Below are 22,685 nucleotides of genomic sequence, written 5' to 3' on the forward strand. Positions count from 1 at the left end.
CAAGTGAGCGCTGACAGCCTTCGCAGTGATTGCCTCAAGGGATCTCAGGGTGCCTGACTTTAAAAATGCGACCACTAGTAATGGCAGAAATTGACAGCATGTGCCTTCTAAGTCATATACTCAGAAGAGCACAGCATCACTTCTGTGGAATTCCTGCCAAGGATGCATAAGCTGAATCTGATCGTGAAGAAAGAGCAGAAAACCCAAATTAAAGGACATTCTCCAAAATAGCTAGCCTGTACTCTTCAAAAATATCAAGGTCAAGAAAGACAGACTGAGGAACTGTTTCAGAAAAAAAGAACTAAAGAGATGTGAACAGTAATACAATGTGATCCTATATAAAATCCTGAACCAGGTTTCTTTCTTTTGCTATAAAGATATTATTAGGACCACTGAGGAAAGTTGAATACGGTTGATACATTTGATAATAGTATTTATCACGTTCACTTCATAATTTTGATAAAGGTACTGTGGTTATATAAATGAATTCTCTTGTTTTTTAGGAACTACTACACTGAAGTATTTCAGGGTAAAGAGGAAATCATGTCTCCAACTTACCCTCAAACAGTTAAAAATATATACATATGCCATATATATATAGAAAGAAATAAAGATCATATTTTTTGGAACTGTTTGATACTTTAGGTTATATGGAAAGAGAGAAAACAAATGTGGTAAAGAGTTAACACATATCTGGGCAAAGAATATATGGAATTCTTTGCTCTCTCCTTATATTTTCTCCATAGGTCTGAAATTATTTCAAAATTTAAAAATTTTTAAATAGTGTCCATCCAGGGTCAGTCAAGTTGCAGTGTCTCATTTCCAGTGATGTCCTCTGTAGTGTTAAGCTGACAAACAGGTTCTGGGATCTAACTCAGACTTCCAAAGTAGAGAATGGAGTCTCTTGTATTTCCCAGAAATCACCTAAATGTTTATGTCCTTAGTTCCAACCCAAATGCCAGGCATTATTGTAATTAAGTGGCAAATGCTTATACTGGAGTTGATTTCAAGCCAGTAACTGGAAATGACCATCATATCTAACTACAAACCATGAGAATGTTAAAATAATTATACATCATCTTCATCCTTTTGAAGAGATGGTGGTGTATAAGTCAAATTCATAGGATATATAGATTTGATTAAAATATTTTAGCAACAAAGTTAAGGGCACTACTTCAAAAATAAGGGTTCACCCTACAAGGCGGATATTACCTAGGCAACAAAATGAGTTTCTCTCTGTGAACGTTACCCAGTTTCTGGGGTGTCGTCTGAGCCTTTCACATAGTGCTCTTGCTTCATGTGTACATTCCTCCCTCTCACTGTGATGGTTACCAGGGGAAAGCCCTTCTGAAGCGTCCAGGTGTTCATCATGGTTTTCACATCAAGGCCTTCCTGTCGCCAGTGCTGGTTTATAAGAAAAAGGCAGATGCGTGACCCAATTGGACCCAACTCTAGGAAAAGAAAGAACCCGAGCTTGTGCTCATAGGGCTGCAACCAGTGAAGCTCTTCTGTGTCCCTTCCCCTGCTCCCTTCCCCCGCTGTCTCCAGCCACTGCATAGCCATTAAAGCACTGACTGTTTACTTTTCATTCTCTTCCTGTACACACAGATGTCTTGAGCACAGGTACCACACCTGGTTCTCCTGGGCAGACCTTAGCTTGGCACCAGGCACAAAGCAGGAGTGTGAATGAATGCAGGGGGAGAAGGGACAGAAAGTGGCCACGTGTTCAACACCTACATAACGATGCTGGCTCTCAGACAAGCAAGGTGGGGAAAACAGGGTCCATCAAGAGCCTGTACTTCCCAGGCAATAACACCAACATGGCTCACACTTAACAGATAGCCGTGAACTCAAACAAGGATCTATTCTTTGATACTAAAAGTTTTCAAAAAATATTTAAGAGCTAATAAAAGGATAAAATGCACTACAGAGCACATCTAGTAACTACTGAATAAAGCTGTCTCTAAAAGTAAAAAAGCCAAGAAAATAAAAATCTGGTGCATAAAATCCTGTTGAATCTCCAGACTCACCTTCAGCTACCTATGAAAATACTCCACAAGGCCAGATTAACAGAGACTCAGACTGCTTTGTGATTCAGGTGTTATGAATTCTTTATAGTTTAGCAGTTAAAGACATGAGTTAGATATAAATTCAAATCCCCACTCTACAATTTACTAATCACATGCCTTTGGATTTCATATTCCCATCTGTAAAAATAGGGATAACAGTACTTGTTCATAGGCTTATTGTGAAGAGTAAAGCAGATAATACACATAAGTGCTTCAAACGTGCCTGACACGTAGTAAGTGCTCAAGAATGCTCACTGCCATCATATGTTTTTTCACAAATGAAGAGCTATGGAAACGATCGACATGGCCTGACGGATACAGTCCTGATCCACCACAGAAACATGTCATAAATCCACTGCTTTACAGAGAGTGAAGCTGAAGAAATTAGTATCAGTGAGATGTGTTACCAAAGAAGGCTGGACACCTCCCTCCCGTAGATAGATTTAAGAAAAATTGTGGAAGGCTGTCAGTCTGGTATAGTTTAAACACAGCCTTATCTATAGAGAGACTGATATAATCAAGGACCTCGGAAAGTTCAGCACAGAGCTATCCTTCAAAGGAAACGGAGTAAAAGAATGTGCTTCAGGGGAACACGTACAGATGTAAAAACTTACTGAAGATGAATGTTCACCTCTAGAACAAAATCCATCCATTCGTTGTGTGCCGTCTGTAGGGCAAATCTAAAAACCAAAAATAAACACATCACTCAGTTCTGTAAAAAACACTCATGATTCTTCTCAGAGGGATTAATGTGGTGCAGGACAAAAACAAAACAAGATAATAGGCCTGTCAATCCCAAACACAGAGATACACAAAAACATACTCACACTTGCCATACTATTCCAAAGGTCCTCGGTTTTTGTGTTTTTATAGCTATACTTCTGCAGATACTTTACAATACCACTTTTAAATGCATCCGCACCAAGATAATCCCTTAGCATATTCAGAATACAAGCTCCCTGAAAAGACAATGTAAATAACTGTTAGCTGTAGTCTGCCTCCATCTAATCTACCCTTACACTATTGGAGTCATTCTTTAAAATGCAGATACAGTAACCTTTTTAGTGTCTAGCAATTCGTGGAACAATCAGAGAAAGTGGGTTAAACCTGGACCTGTCGAGGCAGGGGATCAACATGACTGTTTATGCTTTTAGTCCACTAGAACCGTTTTCTATCACTAACCAAGCCTCCCCAACATCTGCGAGCTTCCCTTATTCACAGGTGAGTGGACAACGTACCGACTAAAACTGGACTTGAACCACCACGTGGCTCTCCTACTGCCCTCTGGGGCGGGAGTGGGGAGGAGTAGAAGCAAAGGTGAATAACAGGTGAGGAATCTTGGAGCCCAGGCAGGCTTCAGCAAAGAGAACTGGCAGGGCAAGAGTAACAATGAGAGGGCTTCCCTCCCTGGTGGCGCAGTGGTTGAGAGTCCGCCTGCCGATGCAGGGGACAGGGGTTCGTGCCCCGGTCCGGGAAGATCCCACATGCCGCGGAGCGGCTGGGCCCGTGAGCCATGGCCGCCGAGCCTGTGCGTCCGGAGCCTGTGCTCAGCAACGGGAGAAGCCACAACAGTGAGAGGCCCGCATACCGCAAAAAAAAAAAAAAAAAAAATGAGAAAGGGAGCAAGAGAATTCCTAAATACTCTGCATTCCCATGATAAGAGCTCTTCTCCCCTCCACCCCCATTCTTGTAGATCATGGGTCACAAACTCAGATGCCTCCAGTGGTCAGACAGGTGACAAACGAGTGAAGTAGTCCAAGGATAAGAAAAATAACTGTGCATACAACTAACCACCAAGGACTCTTCCTTCCTTCCTCCTTCCCTCTCTGTCAACACACCACCTCTTCTAAGTCTTCTTTTCCTAAGAAATCATGATTCCCTCTTCTAAGAAAGCCCTTTCTATGTCCTTTACTTCCTGAAAAGCCCCAATTCATCTTTTTTAAATTATTAATTTTTTATTGGAGTATGGTTGCTTTACAATGTTGTGTTAGCCTCCACTGCACAGCCCAATTCATCTTTAAGACATAACTCAAAATCTTCTTTTCCGGGAAAATTTCTTAGGTCCCCCCTAGGCAGAGGTAGACTCTCTCTGGTACTAGGGGATCATGGAGTCACTAGACAGGCAAAGCCCAGGTCTCTGAATGTCTACATGTTGTGCATATTCCTGCCAACAGGACTGGTGTTTTTTTTGAGGTATAATTGACATATAACATTAGTTTCAGGTGTACAACATGAATTAATACTTGTATATATTGCAAAATGATCACCACAACACACCTTGTTAACATCCATCATTACACAGTTACAAAGTTTTTCTTGTGAGGAGGACTTTTAAGATCTACTTTTAGCAACTTCTGAATACACAATACAATGTTATTAACTATAGTAGCCATGCTGTACATTATATCCCTATGATGTATTTTATAACCTGGAAGTTTGTACCTTTTGACCTCCTTCACCCATTTCACCTACTGCCACCCCTCGACCCTGGCAACCACCAATCTATGAGCTCATTTTTTGTGTGTTTGTTTTTACATTTAACATATAAGTGAGATCATACAAGATTTGTCTTTCTGACTTATTTCATTTAGCGTAATGCCCTCAAGATCCATCCATGTTGTCACAAGTGCCAAGATTTCCTTTTTTATGGCTGAATATTGCACTGTGGAATGGTCACTTATGGAAACAATTATCTTGGCTATTGTAAATAACACTGCCTGGAACGTGGGAGTGCACACAACTCTTTAAGCTAGTGTTTTTTTTTCTTTGAATAAATACCCAAAAGTAGAATTGCTGGATATGATAGCTTTATTTTTTAATATTTTGTTTTCCATAATGTTTTCCACAGTGGCTGGACCAATTTACATTCCCACCACAGTGCCCGAGGGTTCCCTTTTCTCCACATCCTTGCCAACACTTGCTATTTGTCTTTATGAGACGAGCCATTCTGACCAGCGTGAGGTGATGTCTCATTGTGTCGTGATTTGCATTTCCCCAATGATTAGTGAGGTTGAGCACCTTATCATGTACCTATCGGCCATCTGTTTGTCTTTGGAAAAGTTTCTATTCAGTTCTTCTGCTCCTTTAAAATCAGACTGTTTTCTTTAGTCATTGAGTTGTATGAGTTCTTTATATATTTTGGATATTACCCCTTGTCAGACATATGGTTTGCAAGTATTTTCTCCCATTCAGTAGGTTGCCTTTTCATTTTGTTGTTTTTTTGTGCAGACAGCTTTTAATTTGATGTAGTCCCACTTGGTTTTTGCTTTTGTTGCTTATGCTCTTATACTTTTGGTGTCATATACCAAAAAACTCACTGCTAAGACCCATGTCAAGAAGCTTTTTCTCTCAGTTTTTATGAGTATTATGGTTTCCAGTCTTAACATTTAAGTCTTTAATCCATTTCAAGTTAGTTTTCGTGAGTGGTGTAAGACAGTGGTACAGTTTCATTCTTTTGCATGTGGTGTTGGGAGAACTAAATGATCATTCTTTTAAGAGACTCTCCATTCCCCATCGTATATTCTCAGGTCCTTTGTCATAAATTAACCATATATGCATGGGTTGATTTCTGGGCTCTATTCTGTTCCACTGATCTATGTGTGTGTTTATATGTCTGTTTTATGTCTGCTTTTATCTCCTCTGCACTACTGATGGAAACATGCAAACAAGATATACTTTTCCATTTGCTACACATAAAACAGCCAAACATAATGATAAATGACACATTCTCTGCCTTGATGAGGATAACAGAAATGGTTGGGAATGGAAGGAAGAGTGGAAAAGCAGAACTCTGATCTCATAAAGGAGCCATGACTTAGCTCCAGTCTATGTTGCTAAGGGAAATACAGGCCTGGTATGACCAGAATCCTTTTTCCCTCCAACAGAAGCCAGAAATCTGGATTTTTATATAAAATCTCCCAATTATTATATTTGGCAACAATTTCCAATTCTTTTATTAAACACATTGTGTGGGACAACTGTTTCTGAAGGCACCAAAAGCTATACAAGGGTAGGCGTTTTTGCCTGGTACAAAGCTGATGCTCGATCAAGACCTATTAATTGAAGGATAAATAAAAAGCTTCTGTAGGACATGAATATTCAACTTAAGACAGTAAACAAACTGACCACAATATAATCTTCAGGATTTTAAGCCAAACTTCAAGTTAGGCCTAAAAGAGTTATCTGGGCAGCATGGGTGAGAAGAGAAGGAATTCAATCTGGGCTAGTCCTTTTGAAGGGAAAGTCATCCCAAAACACTATCTATAACCTCTCCACCCCACATTTGTAAGTGTAGGGTCCAAACTGTACCCTTAAAATCCATTTTTACCTTTTCATAAGAAACTTCATCAAATATCTCCTGAATCTGAGCAGGATTCTCGACAGGTGTGGACACAGGGTGTGTGGAGTTTAACGCATCTACCTCCATAGCATTAAAACACTTATCAAAGAAATAATCTTCCTATTGAGACAGAAAAAAAGACAACATCACCAATGATTTACATTTACTTGAAAAAAATACGAAATGAGGATGGTCTGACCTGGGATAATAGGTTTACACTCTAAATTTCTAATCTAACCTATTCCATATTTATAGAATTTACAAAATTAAATAGAATTACTATCTTCTAAAGAACAGCCAAGAAACAGTGATCTTAGATCAACACTGAAATTTTTGTTTAAATACTTATCACCTTAGAATAAAGAAAATTTCCTATTAAAAAAAAAATTATGCCTACAGTCCAAAATGAGAAACTAAAATGTATAGTGATTTAAGTATCTCCAATCATCATCTATACTATTTTAAAGCAAAGAGATTTAGCTTTAACACCATATAGTGAAAGAAAAAGTAATGAAAAACAAATCCCAACTATAACCTGATTAGGGCATATTACCCAATAGAATAATATCCATACGTAATCATTTTTATTATTAAAGACTATGTGGAAACAGGAAAATATTTATGATCCACTGTAGTGTAATAATTATATGTACATTATAACTACATATAAGTTATGGGTATTGGAAGATGAAAATGGGATATGAATATGTACAAATGAAAATTATAATATGATAAAGGATTGCTTTTACATAAAGTTTCTTTTTAATTTTACTGCGTTTGATTTTCACAAGTTAAACACATGATTTTAAAAATCAACACGTAGAGGTTCCAAAGCATTAAGTTTGTGACCCATGAGTCTAGGTTCTTATACAATCAAATGTACAATTACCTTAAACATAACTCATTTCATTTGGCAAGTAGGACCCTATTGAAATAGCAGCAATCTGTACCTAATACTTCTTCAGTGAGCAACCTGAAGGTTGGGGAAGTGATAAGGAACAGACAGGTTGTCATTATTTCTATTTCTTTGATATTAAGGGAGGACAAAATTTAATACTAACTTCATAACAATCATAGATTTGGAAATAAGCAATTGAGTTTGGAAATAAACCTTTGCAATGTATCTTTAAAGTTCACTAGCATTTTGGAAATCTGATTCACATTTAAACTCCCAGGGAAGTTATCAATCTTTCTATGAATTCCATAATCCAACATCAGTAAGTATTTTCCAGCAACACTAAACAACACAACAGATTGATCTAAAATGTAAAAAAAAAAAAAGTAAGTAAATACAACTTACAACTTTCAGTTCTGGATGAGTCACACTGACAGACACGAACTCCATAAACTTGGCAAATCCCTCATTTAGCCAAAGATCATTCCACCATTCCATAGTGACGAGGTTCCCAAACCACTGAAAGGAAAACATTACTCAGGTTATTCACAGATTTCTATGGAAACTAGATTATCTACGTGGCCATAAACATCAGACATTCAGAAGGAAATATATTTTATATGTGTAAGGTCAGTATATGAACGTTAACATATTTATAAAGCTAATATTTTTTTCAAAGTAAAAAGAAAAACTTCACAATGTGTATTATAAAACATGGTACTTAATGCTTTAAAGAAATAATTTTTTCTTCTGGGAAAAACGACATAGTAAAAATGAATTGGTAGAATTAATACAACAGTATGAATAGCCTATGTCCCAGAGAAGTAATATAGATATAGTTAACATTTTTTTTGAAAGTGTGATTGAGCTTATATACCTGGTGGGCGAGTTCATGGGACACAGTCATCGTGATGCCAAGCTTACTTAATGCTGAAGACTTTTCAGCATCAAACAGTAGAGAAGATTCCCTGTATGTTGTCAGTCCCCAGTTTTCCATAGCACCAGACTGAAAGTCAGGAATAGCAGCAAGATCTTGGGAAGGAAACAAAAACCTCTTACCACTCCAAGCTACTTCTTGCCCAAACACACTAACTTTCAGAGTGGACGGGTGTAAGGATCAAAGAAACACTACGTGGCTCACGCAGAATCATGGATTATTCTAGACTGAAGAACCTTTCACAATAAAGAAAAAGGACTCAGTGACTCATAAAGAATTACTTTGTTGCTGCAAGGCAAAGTCAGGCTTGGGTTTCAGACCTCCTGACTCCATTTCTAATTCTCTGACAAGGTGCTTGGGGACTAAACAATATTAACAATTGTCTCAATAATCCACTCGACCTTGGACGCCCAAGACTCCCATACACCTAAAAACTCAAACACACAGTAGTTTTAAGGGCTCATGTAAGAAAGAAAATGCAGATTTTCTTATGCTCTATCAATGAATTCATTCGAAAAATTCATTGAGTACTCTATGTTCCTACCAAATGTGTGCGAATCATGAAAATAATGCAGCCTCTGTCCTTTGCTACCTGCCCAATAATATAGTTGGGCTTGTCTTTAAAGTCAGAAGGCAAGGACTTCCCTGGTGGTGCAGTGGTTAAGAATCCACCTGCCAATGCAGGGGACATGGGTTCGAGCCCTGGTCTGGGAAGATCCCACGTGCCGTGGAGCAACTAAGCCCATGCACCACAACTATTGAGCCTGTGCTCTAGAGCCCGCGAGCCACAGCTACTGAAGCCCGCACACCTAGAGCCCGTGCTCCGCAACAAGAGAAGCCACCACAATGAGAAGCCTGCGCACCATAACGAGGAGTAGCCCCCGCTCACCACAACTAGAGAAAGCCTGTGCATAGCAACGAAGACCCAACGCAGCCAAAAATAAATAAATAAATTTATTTTTAAAAAATTAAAATTTAAAGTCAGAAGGCAAAATTATCTCCATGCCATGTGCCTCAGGAACCTGCTAGGTTTTAATGACTTGAGGGCCTGCCAAGCTGAGGAGGGAGATGCCAATTAGGAGGATATAATCTACTGCTGAGGTCAGTAAATGCCACACTTTGTAACATCTGTGCCAAATCTATACCTTGTTTGGATAAGGGATATGGAATGCTGAAATAATCCTCATAAAATTCTAGAAGAGTCACTGCAGCATCCAGTGCATAATTTGCCTGATTTATCTTGTCTGGAACAGCATACACGGAAACCTGAAGAGAAAGGTATATGAAAGTTATCCAAATGCCACAGTGGCTTCTCTAGAAGACTGACATTAACAGCTTCATATTGTGGGATATGGTTGCCAATATTAAGGAAGACAATTGGAAGTTCTATTTCTTATATTAACGCTGACTGCTCCTGATCAACCCCCCTTCTGAAAACTACAACAAACGCTGGATAACAAATACAAACATGTCTTTTTAAATGTTTACATGAGATAGTGAAAAAGTAAAGCCAACTTAGTTGCCAAAAATGAAGGGACAGTAGAACCCTGAGAAGTCAGCAGAGCACTGCAGCCAGCTTTTGCCCTGAGGGCACTGGCCTAGTACAGATGGACTTGAGTTTGGGTTTTCATGGCATTAAAGAACTCAGGGGATAGGAGACAAAGTCCCAAGCCTGCCCAAGGTGGGAAACCTCATAGGAAATGTACCCCTATTTAAATAAATGAGGTAACTTCAAATAAAGTGTCCCATCCCTCCTCTCCCAAAATCTTATTTGCATTCAGAGCCACAGCATACAATTGAGTAAGTTGTTCACTACACAATGGTACCCACCCAAGTGGCAAGTGCTCCTTGAAACAAGATCTTTTTCTCTAGTACTCCAGTATTCCCTGGCCCAAATGCTCTCCCCAGAGCCATTTAATACTCCAAGCAGACTGCTCTATCTTACTTCCTTCCCATGGTTAGAAACCCCCGCTCAGGTAGTCAGTGACATTCACTTCCAAATTGCATGAAGTTATGCACAGGAGCAACCTTAGAAACCATTGCAGGATCTAGTCCAACTTACACATTTTAAAGAAGTATAAGCTAACTTCCAAGGGGAGCAGGGCAAAAGGGAGCAGAAAGTCAGTTAGTGGTGGAGCCAGGACCACGACCCAGGCCAGGCCAGGCCTCACCACATGTTTTTGCTATTAGGACCCCACTGTAAATATGAGTATCTGAGACAACAGGATGACCAACCAACTGGTTTGCCCAAGACTGAGGGGACTCCTAGGATGCAAGACTTCCAGTTTTAAAACCAAGACAGTCCCAGGCAGGCCAGGACAAGCTGGTCACCCTATGTGACAAGCACAGGTTCACCTTGATGCCACTTTTGGTTATCTTGCTGACAGACTTAAAATCTGAAACAATGAAGGCCACTAGGTAGGTGCTCATCTTCACAGTCACATCAAAATGGTCTTCTACGAGTCCTTCAGCAACAGTCACAGATTTAACCTAAAATCAGAATAACTGAAATCATCAAATACAATTACCCAAGACATTGAAAACATTTTATAAAGAGAAATTTCCTAACTCTCAGACATACTGAAAGTATATGACATGACATTTTAATAATTATTTAAAGATATCTCTTTCCGATATCTGATTATAATTTAGACATTAAGGCCAAACCATTCTACTCCATTTCTTTTTTTATTGAGATATAATTCATACACCATAAAGTTCACCATTTTAAAGTATACAATTCAGTGGTTTTTATTATATTCACAGTTATACAACCATCACCACTTAATTTCTTTTAAATAATCCAGACGGTCACAAACTTACTCATATTTGGCTCACATGAGGATTGATAACATGGGTGAGACAAAGCAAAACTGAGATTGCTGGCTTTGCCAAGAGGTAGCTCACTTAAATACAAGGTATGAGAATGATCTGGAAATGCAGTCAAATAGTGGTCACCGAGGATAACCTAAAAAGAGCTTCTACTTTCCTAAACTGTTGAAAGTAACCCATGCCTGGGCCTGACCCTGCAAAGCCTCCTCCAAACTCTGATTTGCTTCATTGGAATCAGTTTTTCAATGCAATCAGGGAGCAGCCTTGCAGAGTAGGGTTGGGGTGATAAAGGTACAGTCTAAGTTGTCTGCTTCCAGAGAAGAAAGTCTAATGCCTCAGCCAACAGAAAGCACTGGGCAGGACCCTGGAGAGAAGACCAGCCAGAATTAATCTGAGAAATTCCATGTTAACACATGCATTTTTCCTGTAATCTTATTTCTACCTCTGTTTCTCTGCCCCCTTATCCTTCTTCTTTTTTTTTTCCTTTGAATTTATTTATTTATTTTTGGCTGCATTGGGTCTTTGTTGCTGTGCAAAGACTTTCTCCAGTTGCGCCGAGCAGGGACTACTCTTCGTTGCAGGGTGCGGGCTTCTCATTGCGGTGGCTTCTCTTGTTGCGTAGCACAGGCTCTAGGTGTGCAGGTTTCATTAGTTGTGGCTCACAGGCTTAGTTGCTCCGCAGCATGTGGGATCTTCCCAGACCAGGGCTTGAACCCGTGTCCCCTGCACTGGCAGGCAGATTCTTAACCACTGCACCACCATGGAAGCCCCACCTCATCCTTCTTTTTAGTACCCACCAGCCACAAGCTATGGTGCCTGCTGGTCACCCTGTGGTCATTCAAACTCTAACTCTGATAGCCAACCTAGGTTTACTCTTGAAGGACCAGAAATTATCTTTCTTTTTAAAATGCCTTCAACCTACCCCAAACAATAATTTCTATGCTTGACATTGTTTTAATTATTAGCACAATGTCAAGAATAGAAATTTAGATGTGATTAACTCCTGCCCCAAACACTTTGGTGTTCCAAAGGTGTATCTGCTTTTCTAGCCTCCAAAAAGATCCTTTGAGACCCCACTGTCCTTCCCCTCAACCCCAAGTCTGCATCTTGAGTTCAGGCCACCCTGTTAGATTTCTGCCAAGGGAAGAGCATTCTTGTTCAAGAGCAAGATTACATTAGATTTTCTGATCCTCAACTAGTGGGTCCCAGACATCCATGGATTTAGACTCCAGCATCTTTGGGGAGCCTTGGGGCTCTTGCCTTCCCCCTGCAAGCCTAGAAAATCTCCACCAATCTTGTTTAGTGGGTCAGTCTGTCCCTCATTTCCAAACCACCCCTGTTCCTTTTTTCTCCTTAAGCTGTAATTCTCTAATTAGAGAACTCACTCCCATCCCAGAGAGCAATACCATAATATTTGGGGAGGGAACTATAATTTGAAAAAGGATTTTCTCTATCTCAAATTTATATTAGGAAAACGGCATAACTGTTTCTTATCTTTCTATATACAAATGCGGTGGGGAGAGAGACAAAAGTTCTTGGCTGGTAAGGATTCACAAAAGTCTGCTTTTTATACAGCCTTCTAGGAGGGAATGTCAGAATCCCTTTTAAGCGATCCTTAAGGGATTCAGTGAGCAATATAGAATTCTAAAGGTTGAGAAATACTGTACTAGAGGTTGGCTTGTGGCTCTGTGAGTCCCTTCATGTGAAGCTAATGCCTCCCCGGTCAGCACAGGGATGAGGCGTGATGCCCTTCTGGACTCTGGGCAAAGCCTCTTCCATCCTGAGTCTCATCCACAGTGAGCTTCTCTGAACAAAGGGTGTGTGTGCTTCTGGAGTTGGTAGGCATTGGGGGTAGAATGACAGCTCAGCTTATGTTTTCCCAGTACTACCAGAATCATAGGATAACGGCACTTACTAAGTAATTTTATTCATTTGGCAAAGTTATCTTATCCTCACCACTTTTAAAAATCAGAGGGGTTTTGGACTAGCAGATGCAAACTATTATATATAGCATAGATAAACAGCAAGGTCCTGTTGTATACCACAGGAAACTATAGTCAATATCCTGTAATAAACCATAATGGAAAAGAAAAAAAAATAAAGAAATAAGATGCAGAGGGAAAATTGTCCACATCTGCTTCGAAACTGGGAACTGAGCTAGCTATCATTACTTACCTTTACTACCATAATATTCTTAAAAGATTACTTTTTTTTTCTTTTTCCATCTGACCAACTTTGTGCCATAGTTACAAACTGCATAGTTAATATTAGTAATACAGTATATAGCAATTATAGAAAATAACTATATCATAGAAACATGGCCTTATTCGACAAAGCATTCCCTTTAAAATCCTTTTAAAAGAGCATATGAGAAAATAAAAGTGAAAGTGTTTTGTGAAGGGCACTCTCAGTTAACCTGACATGAATTGTCTATAAAGTTTCCCTCCCATCAACACTGCACCTGCAATGTCACTCTTACCTAAATTTTGCATGTTTTTAGGGACAATTTTTTCTTTGACTATAAATAAACTGTTACTTGAACCAAAAGCATAGGTTGGAAATGAAATAGAAAAGTTAGCTATCTGTAGGCAATAAAACAAACAAAACAGACAATGTTAACTGTCAGTGAAGTAATACAAATCACAGTGAATCAATGGATTTTTCTTGTGAGTAGATACACAGGAGTTTAGACTCACCAGTGGCATGTTGGAGATGGCGAGGTGTCTTGGTTCCCTTCTGATCTTGATTGAAAAACTCGCTTTGAAAGCAGGTTCATCAAAGCAGGGAAAGGCCATTCTGGCTGCAGTCGGTTCAAAATGTGTTGATGCAAGTATCCTAAAATTATGACAAGGGACATAAAAATACACCATGAAGCACCAGGGACTGTCAGTTAGGTGTGTGATCATTTTTTAATTCCTAAAGTTATCATAATCTTGATGAATCTCACTATTAAAAAAATTTTTATATGACAAAAGCTATCATAAACTAAAAGACAAGCAAAAAAAAAAAAACAGGGAAAATTGATTGAAAGGTATTTGACAAAAGGTTAATAACCTGAACAGATAATGAGCTCTTAAAAATATGTAAGAATTATACCCAGCAACCAAGTGGAATAGCAGGCAGAGGTCATAAATCAGCAACTCACAAAAGAAGAACCTACAAATAGTCAATAAACACATCCAAAGCTGCACAGCTTCCTTAATGATCGATGTAATAAATTAAAGGGAAAAATCCGTTGGTGTTTTGGCTCTAAAAGGATTGCCAATACACACTATAAGTGAGGAATATGGCAAGGGATATCAAAAGTTTATTGACCCTTTGACTTAGCAATTTTACTTCTAGGCATTTATTCTGAAGAAATGATTTACGAAGATGCTTGTCAAATTATTGCTGATGCCAAAAAGTTGGAAACTACCTAATTTCCATCCATCGGGGATTAAGTAAATCAACACACAAACATACATTTTAATAAAGTCGTTAAAATGATGTATAGGGATAGTCATCCGTGTAAAATCCATCTCCTCAACATGTTAAAAAACTCCCTCGTGAAACAGAAAACATGGCTCCATTTACATAAAATAATATGTATGCATATCCAGAAAAAAGTCTAAAGGATATTCCCCTGAAATAGAAGCAGTAGTTATCTCTAGAGGCTATAATGAAGGTACATTTTACTTTTTAAAAAATTCTTTTTGGTAGTATCCGACTTTTTTTTTCTTTTTTTTTTTTTTTTTGTGGTACGCGGGCCTCTCACTGTTGTGGCCTCTCCTGTTGTGGAGCACAGGCTCCGGATGCGCAGGCTCAGCGGCCATGGCTCACGGGCCCTGCCGCTCCGCGGCATGTGGGATCTTCCCGGACCAGGGCACGAACCCACGTCTCCTGCATTGGCAGGCGGACTCGCAACCACTGCGCCACCAGGGAAGCCCTGACTTTTTTTACCTCAAAAAAATAATATGATATCCGAAAGTAAGTTAGTATAATCTACTAACAAATGAAATTTGATTTTAAAATTTAGCATAAAATCCCCCCAAATATCTTATTAAAAACAGAACTAAAGCAAGGCAGGAGAGGATCCCTAAAAAAGTTTTAACTGAGACAAAAATATTAATATTTCCTCTAATTGGCTGTATGGGTTGAACTGTGTCCCCCTAAAAGATACACTGAAGTCTTATTACCTAATATCTGTGTAACTTTATAAAGAACTAGGATCTTTACAGATGTAATCAAGTTCAGATGAGGCCATCAGGTTGGGCCCTAATCCAAAAGAATTGGTGTCCTTATAAGAAGAGGGAAATTTGGAGAATGGCCATGTGACAGGCAGGCAGAGACTGGACTGATGCAGCTGCAAAGCCAAGGAATGTCAAAGACTGATGTCACCACAAGCTAGGAAGAGGCAAAGAGGGACTCAGAGACTTAGAGAGAACACGGGCCTCCTGACACCTTGATTTTGGACTTCCAGCCTCCAGAACTGTGAGAAAAAACTTCTATTGTTTTATACCACCCAGTTTATATGTACTTTGTTAAAGCAACCCTTGGAAACTAGTACCTAGGCCAAGAGAATTTAAAATATTTATTATATGCCAGAAATCTAATTAAATAAACAAATAGGTATTCCCTCTGATAGAGCTGGAGGAAAGGAAACTGGTTATAACAGAATGAAAAAGGAGATTCCAAAAAACAGGGGAAAAGCTATGAGCCATTTTTAAATCTACAAAGAGATGCAAAACAAAACCAAAGAAAGAATTCAACAATCAAGAGAATTTTAAAAGACAATCCACCTGAAGTAATAAATTTAGTGTGGGTAGCACTTGAACCTTTTAAAAAAAAAAGAGAGAGAGAGAGAGAGAGAGACAAAAGATACCTCACTTCCCCTTCCTTGGTTCTGTAGGTGCTTTTATAAAATCCATGGAAACTCTCAGAAAGGTTTCCAGCATAGTCAATGACAATGGTGTATGGGAGCCCAACCACCAGGGGCTCAGGAGCCAGGAGTGCGATTTGCTCCTGAGGCGGGTATTCCAGGACTCTCAGCGGCTCCTCAGACTGCTTCTCACCAGCTCCCTTCCTCAGGGCGGCCTTAGGTATTTGCAGGTGGTGACTATGCAGGATGATGGTACTGGTGGGCTTGCTGGCTGTGATTTCTATTTCCGTGGTTCCCCCGAAAGTCAGAGTGGTGAGGTTGGCATGAATCATGAGATCATAATGAACTGGGATGATGTGCTCGGGAAGTCGCATTTTATTCCAAGGAAATGGCGCCCTGTTACTAGCCTTTGGAGATGTCATTTCACTGCTCTGACACCAGGATGGAGTTGCCACAGTTAAGAGCATCAACAGTGATGAAAGCAGGAAGGACATGGTCACAAGGGGCCGTTTGATGGACAGAGATATCATCTTGCTTGAACTGCCTAGTGGCACAAATGTGTAAAAGAAAAAAAAAAAAAGAGTCACTAAAATATTATCAAGACAGCATAATTTCAGAATGCATCCATCCAGAACGAACAGATACAGATACAAACTTTCAAAAGTACTAGGTCTTTTCCTGAAAGTAAAATTACCTTCTCTATGTTAATGATTCATAAGAAAAAAGAAGTTTATGGTTAGCAACAATCATTAACACCTACTGAAAAGCATCATTTGGCTTTCAAAGTTTAAATTAACTCTTATCAGTCAAGGCTCTCTGTTGAAAGTAAGAACAAGCTCTGGCTGAGGATCCTGAGTAGCTCACTAAATGGGTCACAGGGTTGCCAGGTCATTTGGGAAACCAGGCTCATAAAACAGGCAAAAATGCACAGCCAGAACCACGTCAGAGAAACATCTGATCAGGTGACCACCCCCTTCGCACACTGGACCTTAGAAAAAGCCACCCTACTGCCTAGAGATTAGATTCTGACACCCCTGAGGCCACTAGTAGAGTGAGGTCTCCACTGCCCCTGCAACCTTTTGTTGTTTCAGCAGAAGCGAGGTGTCCACACTACCAGGCTGGGAGGTGGAGAGAGCAAGAATCTGGGCTTACAGCTTCCTCAGAGGGAGACAGGCCTTGCTTCCCACTCAGCTTACAACGCAGAGAGTTCTTAAAACACAGGAAGTATAGGAAGGAAACATATATGCTCAGTAGCAAGGGTGGGGGAAAGGCAAGTATTTGTAACAGTAAGCCTTCATAACACTGGCATCTTTGTCAAACTGTCCTGCCAAAAGCTGATTTAGTATCTATTTAGCCAGGGAAGACTTTAGAGTGACTTTTCATGGTAGTTTGTGACAATCCCCTGGTTTCTCTCTTACACTCTATCCAACAAATAAGCATGGTATGCCTGCTACCTACAAGGCTGTGTGCTGAGTACCGTGCGGGATATAATAATATACAAGACACAAATCCCATAATCAAGGACTTCAAAATCTGGAAGGGCAGAAAACATACATACACAAAGAGTAAAATACAACTAAGTGTGAAGTGCTTTAAAAATAATAATAGGGACTTCCCTGGCAGTCCAGTGGTTAAGACGCCACGTTTCCACTGCAGGGGGCATGGGTTTGATCCCTGGTCAGGGAACTAAGATCCCACATGCTGCAGAGCGTGGCCAAAAAATTTAAAAATTCAAAAAAAAAAGGAAGAAGAAGAGAAGAGTACGGAGGGAGAATGGAATGGTATTTCCAAAGGGAGAGAGTGACTTCGGCTGCAGAGTGATGCTGAGATGCCTTCATGCAAGAGCGGCATTGAGAGTGGTATGGAAGGACGGGTCGCATTTGGAAGTGAAGGGAGGGCATCAGAGGCACTGCAGGTGGAACAAGCCAGAGCAGGAGCTACAGCACAAAAGGAGAAAGGACAGGGCTGTTCGGGCAATCAATGTGGACAGAAGCGAACCCCAGGAGAACTTGCTGGAGAATAATTATTCACAAGGCAAGGAGTGGGGTGACCCTAAGGTTACACTCAAAGCACACCAGGAGGCATGATGCAGACCATATTTTGCACTTTAAAGGCCATGGGACATACAAGGAATGCAAATTTTAAGGGAGTTGGCAATCCATGCCCAGAGAACCAAGCATACTTTTTTCTCTCTCTTAGACAAAACTGCCTCTCTAATAGCAGATGGCCAGGAGGGGCTCCTGTCAGGTGAGCTCAGGTTATTGAAATGATGGTGGTACACTGGATTCTTCCTCTATGTTAGTGGTTCTCAACTTTGGCTGCATATTAATGTCATCTAGGAAGCTTTTAAAATAATGACTGATGCCTGGATCCCTAGGTCAGGGCATCATAACTTTTTTTAAACTTCCCAGAAATTCTATTGAAGAGCCAGACTGAGAAACCTCCTAAGATAATCCTTGCCAAGCCATGGTCTTATCCCTTGATCCCTATGTGGGGAACACTACTTCAGGGGAATGACTGATGTGCTATCCCCACCCTTCACTCTCCATTCTGCTCCCTTCCCAAGCACACAGCTACAAGTACTTACCTCTCACTTCCCCACAGAGTAGATCTTCAGGCTAAACAGAAAGGATGCCAGCACCATAGAGACAGTCAACAATGGAGACACCGTAATCCCAGTTCAAAAGGCACCACCCAAATGAGACAGAAAAGAAATGTGAACAGGAAGAACAGGGGTTTTTGGTTTTGTGTTTCTTGGGTTTTTTTTTTTTTTTCTTTTTGTTGTCTAGGAACCAACTAAAGGATGCTTCCAGCCATGGAGGGTTGGAATGATTTGGAAGAGAAGAATAAAGTTTAAACACCAAAATAGTAAAGAGTTCCTGCCCTTACCTCCTCAGGCAGAATCCCAGGGCAGGATGATGGATCGCCTTTGAAGTTGAGGGACCAGAGGTAAAAAGAACTTGTGTGAAGCTTCCATTTGGAACTTCTGATGGCAGTAGCTTAGTGGGTGTGGCCTGTGCCCCAAGATGGCAGAGAGCACAGTGAAGGTGGCAGGTTCAGGCATGCAAGGGCTCTGGGAGTCCTCAAGGGTTCTCCAACAGCCCAAAGAGAGATCTAAAAATTCCAACTGGTTCTGAGCTGACAGCAAGGCCCACGGGCTGCTGAAGGGTTTGGCGGTGGCACCTCATAGCAAAGGCCTTTCAGTGTTGGGTCCAAGATAGGAGGGAGCCAAAGAGATAATGGCTGTGTCTCAGAGAGGATGCAGTGCCAGGAAACCAAAATGGAACATGTGATACAGACAGCATAAATGTTGGAATTCATACATACATATATAGTTATTGCTAAGTCAACAATATATATATTAGGTTTACAGTCAGAAAAGAAAATCTGGTTTTGAGTTCTTGCTCTGCCACCTACTACAACCTTGGGCAGGTTGTTGAATCCTGGTTCCATTTTCTTCATGTGTAAAACAAGATAACACCTCTCTCACAGGATCGTTGTGAAAATTAAGTTAAAATATGTTCAATTACTCATTCCACAGATATTTATTGAGGGCCTATTATGGGCGAGAGTTTTGTGGGGCAGTGCAAGACAGCACAGGTCCCTGACCTCAAAGAGCATATAGTGGGGGTGGGGTGACTTTTAACAAGTTTACACAAATACAAACATAGATAGTTACCAACCATGATTAGCTATGAAGAAAAAAGCAACACACATACTTAAAGAGAGTAACAGGGCAGACTGATGTACACTGGGGGATCTCTGAGATGTTTAGCTGAGATTTAAAGGACAAATTCAAGTTAGCTGAGGAAAGAGGGAGAGAGAGTTTTGCAAACAGAGGGAACAGCACACATACTTGCAAGCTCAGGGGCAGTAGAGAGTGCTAGTTATTTATAAAGTCAGTGAAGCTGAAGCCCAGCATGTGGCAGAAAGATGCGCCTGGAGAGGTGGGCAGGGGCCAGACCACCACACACCTTCTAGGCATCTTAAGGATTTTGGATCCTATCCTAAGGGCAATGAGAAACCACTGGGATTTGAGCTAGGAGATCTAGCTAGGATCCAGTTCACACCTAAAGAAAATCACCCTTGTTGCTGTGTGGAGAGTGGAAGACTGGGAAGAAGAGTGAAGGCCAAGAGACCAGTTAGAAAGTAGTCTATACAAAATAAGAGAGTGGTTCATGCTCGGATGGTGTCAACAGAAAGAATTGGGGGGGCGGGGTGGAGACAGAGAGATGGATGGATTCAGCATCTATATTTAGGGTGGATTAGAAGTAGGGAGTGAGGGAAAGGACAGGATGTATCAGGATGGCTGCCAGGTTTCTACAATGAACTTCTGGGTAGTCACGGGTGCCCTTTATTGAAATGGAGAAGGCCAGAGGTGGAAGAGATTTAAAAGAGAGAAGAGGGAATGAAGGGTTCATTTTTTAATATGTTTAATTTGTGCTGTCTATGAGGATATCCAAGGGGATTTATCAAGAAGGCAGTTAAATATACACAGATTGAGGGCACAGAGACAGGGGTTTTAAAGGAACTTCCTGTACTTGACTGTACTCCTTTAAAGTTTTAAAAAGTATCTTCCTTTGGCATCTGATCTTACTAAAGCTTCTTTCACAATGTTGTGGATAAAAGTACAGCAGTAACGGAGTACCTAACTTTACTTCACAGCCAGAAAGAGTTCAAGATACTTTAGGAACCTTACTGCCTTTGGTGATTCTGACTTTTCCCACTTACACAGCAAGTCAGGGGCAACTGGTCCTGGGCTATCTCATCCTTCCCTTCATCGGGACAGTATGGAATGTGAAATCCATCACCAAGAGGTAATGGACCTTCTTCCAAAATGCTCTGAACAATGAAATTAACAAGCATTGACAACAGCTTGTCACTGCTGGTAAATAATAAAAATGTTGAATCAGTTCAATTTTTTAACATATTACAATTTATCTATTTAGGCCCACCTGAAAATGTGCTACATATCAGTACAATTCCAACTCCGTGGAAAAAGAGACCACCCTGGCCAATTTTTTTAAGTTTTGTTTTGTTGTTTTAAATTGTCGACCACATCCTGAATTGAGAGCAGATACTCTGGGGATTCAGTAGAAAACAGAGCATTTCTTTCTGAACCTGGCCTCACAAAGAACCTCCATGAAAAAGGTAAGGAAGTGTCTGCACTTCTCCTTCCTCATGAAATTAACTTGCAGGCCCAACAGGTGTGTAAGACAACCAGAGAGGGAATTCTAATTTGCTCAAACAGTAGTGTTTTAACTCGATAAAGCCAGGCTGAGCCAGAGAGAAGTGAGGACAGACAACTACTGGCAACCAGTACAAGAGAAGAAGGGAAAGAACTGATCTTGAGGACACTTAACTGATGTTCCCAGAACATCCCCGAGCCTGCAAGTAACCAAAGCCACGTACGTTTCTCTGACTATTATCTGCAAGGTGCCCTCCTCGGCCTAACCCCACAATCCACCCACCAGTTCACTTGGTCCTACTCGGCAGTCCGGTGGACGCGGCGGGCAGGAACCCAGCCTCTAGGAGGAGCGCAGGAGGAGGCTCCCGCCTGCCGGCCGGTAAGCAACACAGCCCAGGGAGCGCATGGAGCGGGCGCACCAGCCCTGCGCCCTTGTCCATCGCCCAGTGGAAAAGAAGGACAAGGACGCGAGCAGGACTGGGCCCGCGCCAACCCCGCCACCCTCCCCGCCGACATGATCCCCAGCCCCACTACTCCCCCCAGCCCCACTTCGCAGCCCCCTGGTTCTCTTCCTCCTCGCGCCCCGGACCCCAGGCCTCCCCAGCACAGGGAGGATGCCTGGGCCCCGCCCTTCCCCATGACGCAGCCCCCTCCCCGCGGGGCGCACTGGGGACGGTAGCGCTGTACCTGGGGCTCGGGGACCACAACGCTGCTGCCTGCCTTGGCCGCCCCGGGACCGAAAGTGAAAGTGGAGCCGGAGCTGCACGCAGAAGCGCTGGGCGCGGGGTCGAGCCTCGGCAAGCCGAGGCGGTAGCTGGGAAAGGGGAAGCCCGGAAGTGGGGACGAGCAGACATGGCTGTTCCCAAGACAGGAGTTCACAAAAGAGTGCGGCAGCAAGGGAAGCCGCAGGGTTGTACTGTTGGGGGCCCAGGCGAGGCAGAGCACCCCTTTAGGAATGCAGAACATTTCCCCTGCGTGTGTCTCTGGAGTTTTGGTTTGGTTTGGTTTTTCATTAATTAGCCTTTGGTGCAGCGGAGGTTTGGGGCTTACGGAATGGGACGATGCTCTTAGAGGGCTCTTCGGTGGACCAGAGCGCCCCTCTATCCCAGCCTGAGCCAGCTCAAAGCCCCTTGGACGCAAGGGGTGTCCATCATCTCACCTCCGCAAATGGGCTGAGAGCCCTCGGCCCGCCTCAGAATGAAACAGGAACCCAGAACAGTTCTTTGTTTCTGCAAAATGCTGAACCGTCTGGGCTTTCACCTGTAGTGGGGTTCGGCTGGAGACACCGAAGAGGAAGAAGGGGAAATAGAGGCCCGGAACTGCCCCACCAATACCAAGGGGCCATTGGACCCCAAGGGTTTGCTGCTCCCCACATTAAAAAACCTCCCTCCCTGCTTTTTCAAATCAAATTACCATTTCTTTGCTCCCCTTACAACATTAAGACTGGATGAAATGTCTCAGAAAGCCCATCTTTAAACAGTTGAGGGTAAATTAGGTAACAAGCCAAGAAAACACAAATATTCATACTCACGAAATGCTGCCCCGGCCCCTCTGGGATTTTTCCTCA

General features: G+C 41.6%; 1 protein-coding gene across 5 annotated transcripts in view; it reads right to left on the reverse strand.

The window, feature by feature from the left end:
• Window positions 1-22,053, reverse strand: part of ERAP1 (endoplasmic reticulum aminopeptidase 1) — a 33,600-nt gene extending 11,547 nt beyond the window's left edge. For 3 of the 5 annotated variants that reach the window (XR_010840193.1, XM_059062890.2, XM_067031376.1), the window contains exons 1-11: window positions 21,806-21,926; window positions 15,934-16,474; window positions 13,769-13,907; window positions 10,596-10,730; window positions 9,386-9,506; window positions 8,181-8,335; window positions 7,709-7,822; window positions 6,397-6,528; window positions 2,897-3,028; window positions 2,684-2,749; window positions 1,250-1,404 (exon numbers count right to left, since the gene is read on the reverse strand). Coding sequence is in view for 4 of the 5 variants with exons in the window: in XM_059062890.2 (XP_058918873.1) it covers window positions 1,250-1,404; window positions 2,684-2,749; window positions 2,897-3,028; window positions 6,397-6,528; window positions 7,709-7,822; window positions 8,181-8,335; window positions 9,386-9,506; window positions 10,596-10,730; window positions 13,769-13,907; window positions 15,934-16,460 (1,676 nt within the window). In the remaining variant the exon portion in view is untranslated. Of the gene's footprint in view, window positions 1-1,249; window positions 1,405-2,683; window positions 2,750-2,896; window positions 3,029-6,396; window positions 6,529-7,708; window positions 7,823-8,180; window positions 8,336-9,385; window positions 9,507-10,595; window positions 10,731-13,768; window positions 13,908-15,933; window positions 16,475-18,517; window positions 18,549-21,805 lie in introns of all 5 variants that reach the window. The other 2 variants (XM_059062888.2, XM_067031375.1) reach the window with 2 other exon arrangements.
• Window positions 22,054-22,685: the final 632 nt, after the last annotated feature.

Source organism: Kogia breviceps, chromosome 4, assembly GCF_026419965.1.
Source record: "Kogia breviceps isolate mKogBre1 chromosome 4, mKogBre1 haplotype 1, whole genome shotgun sequence".
NCBI classification, from domain to species: Eukaryota; Metazoa; Chordata; class Mammalia; order Artiodactyla; family Physeteridae; genus Kogia; species Kogia breviceps.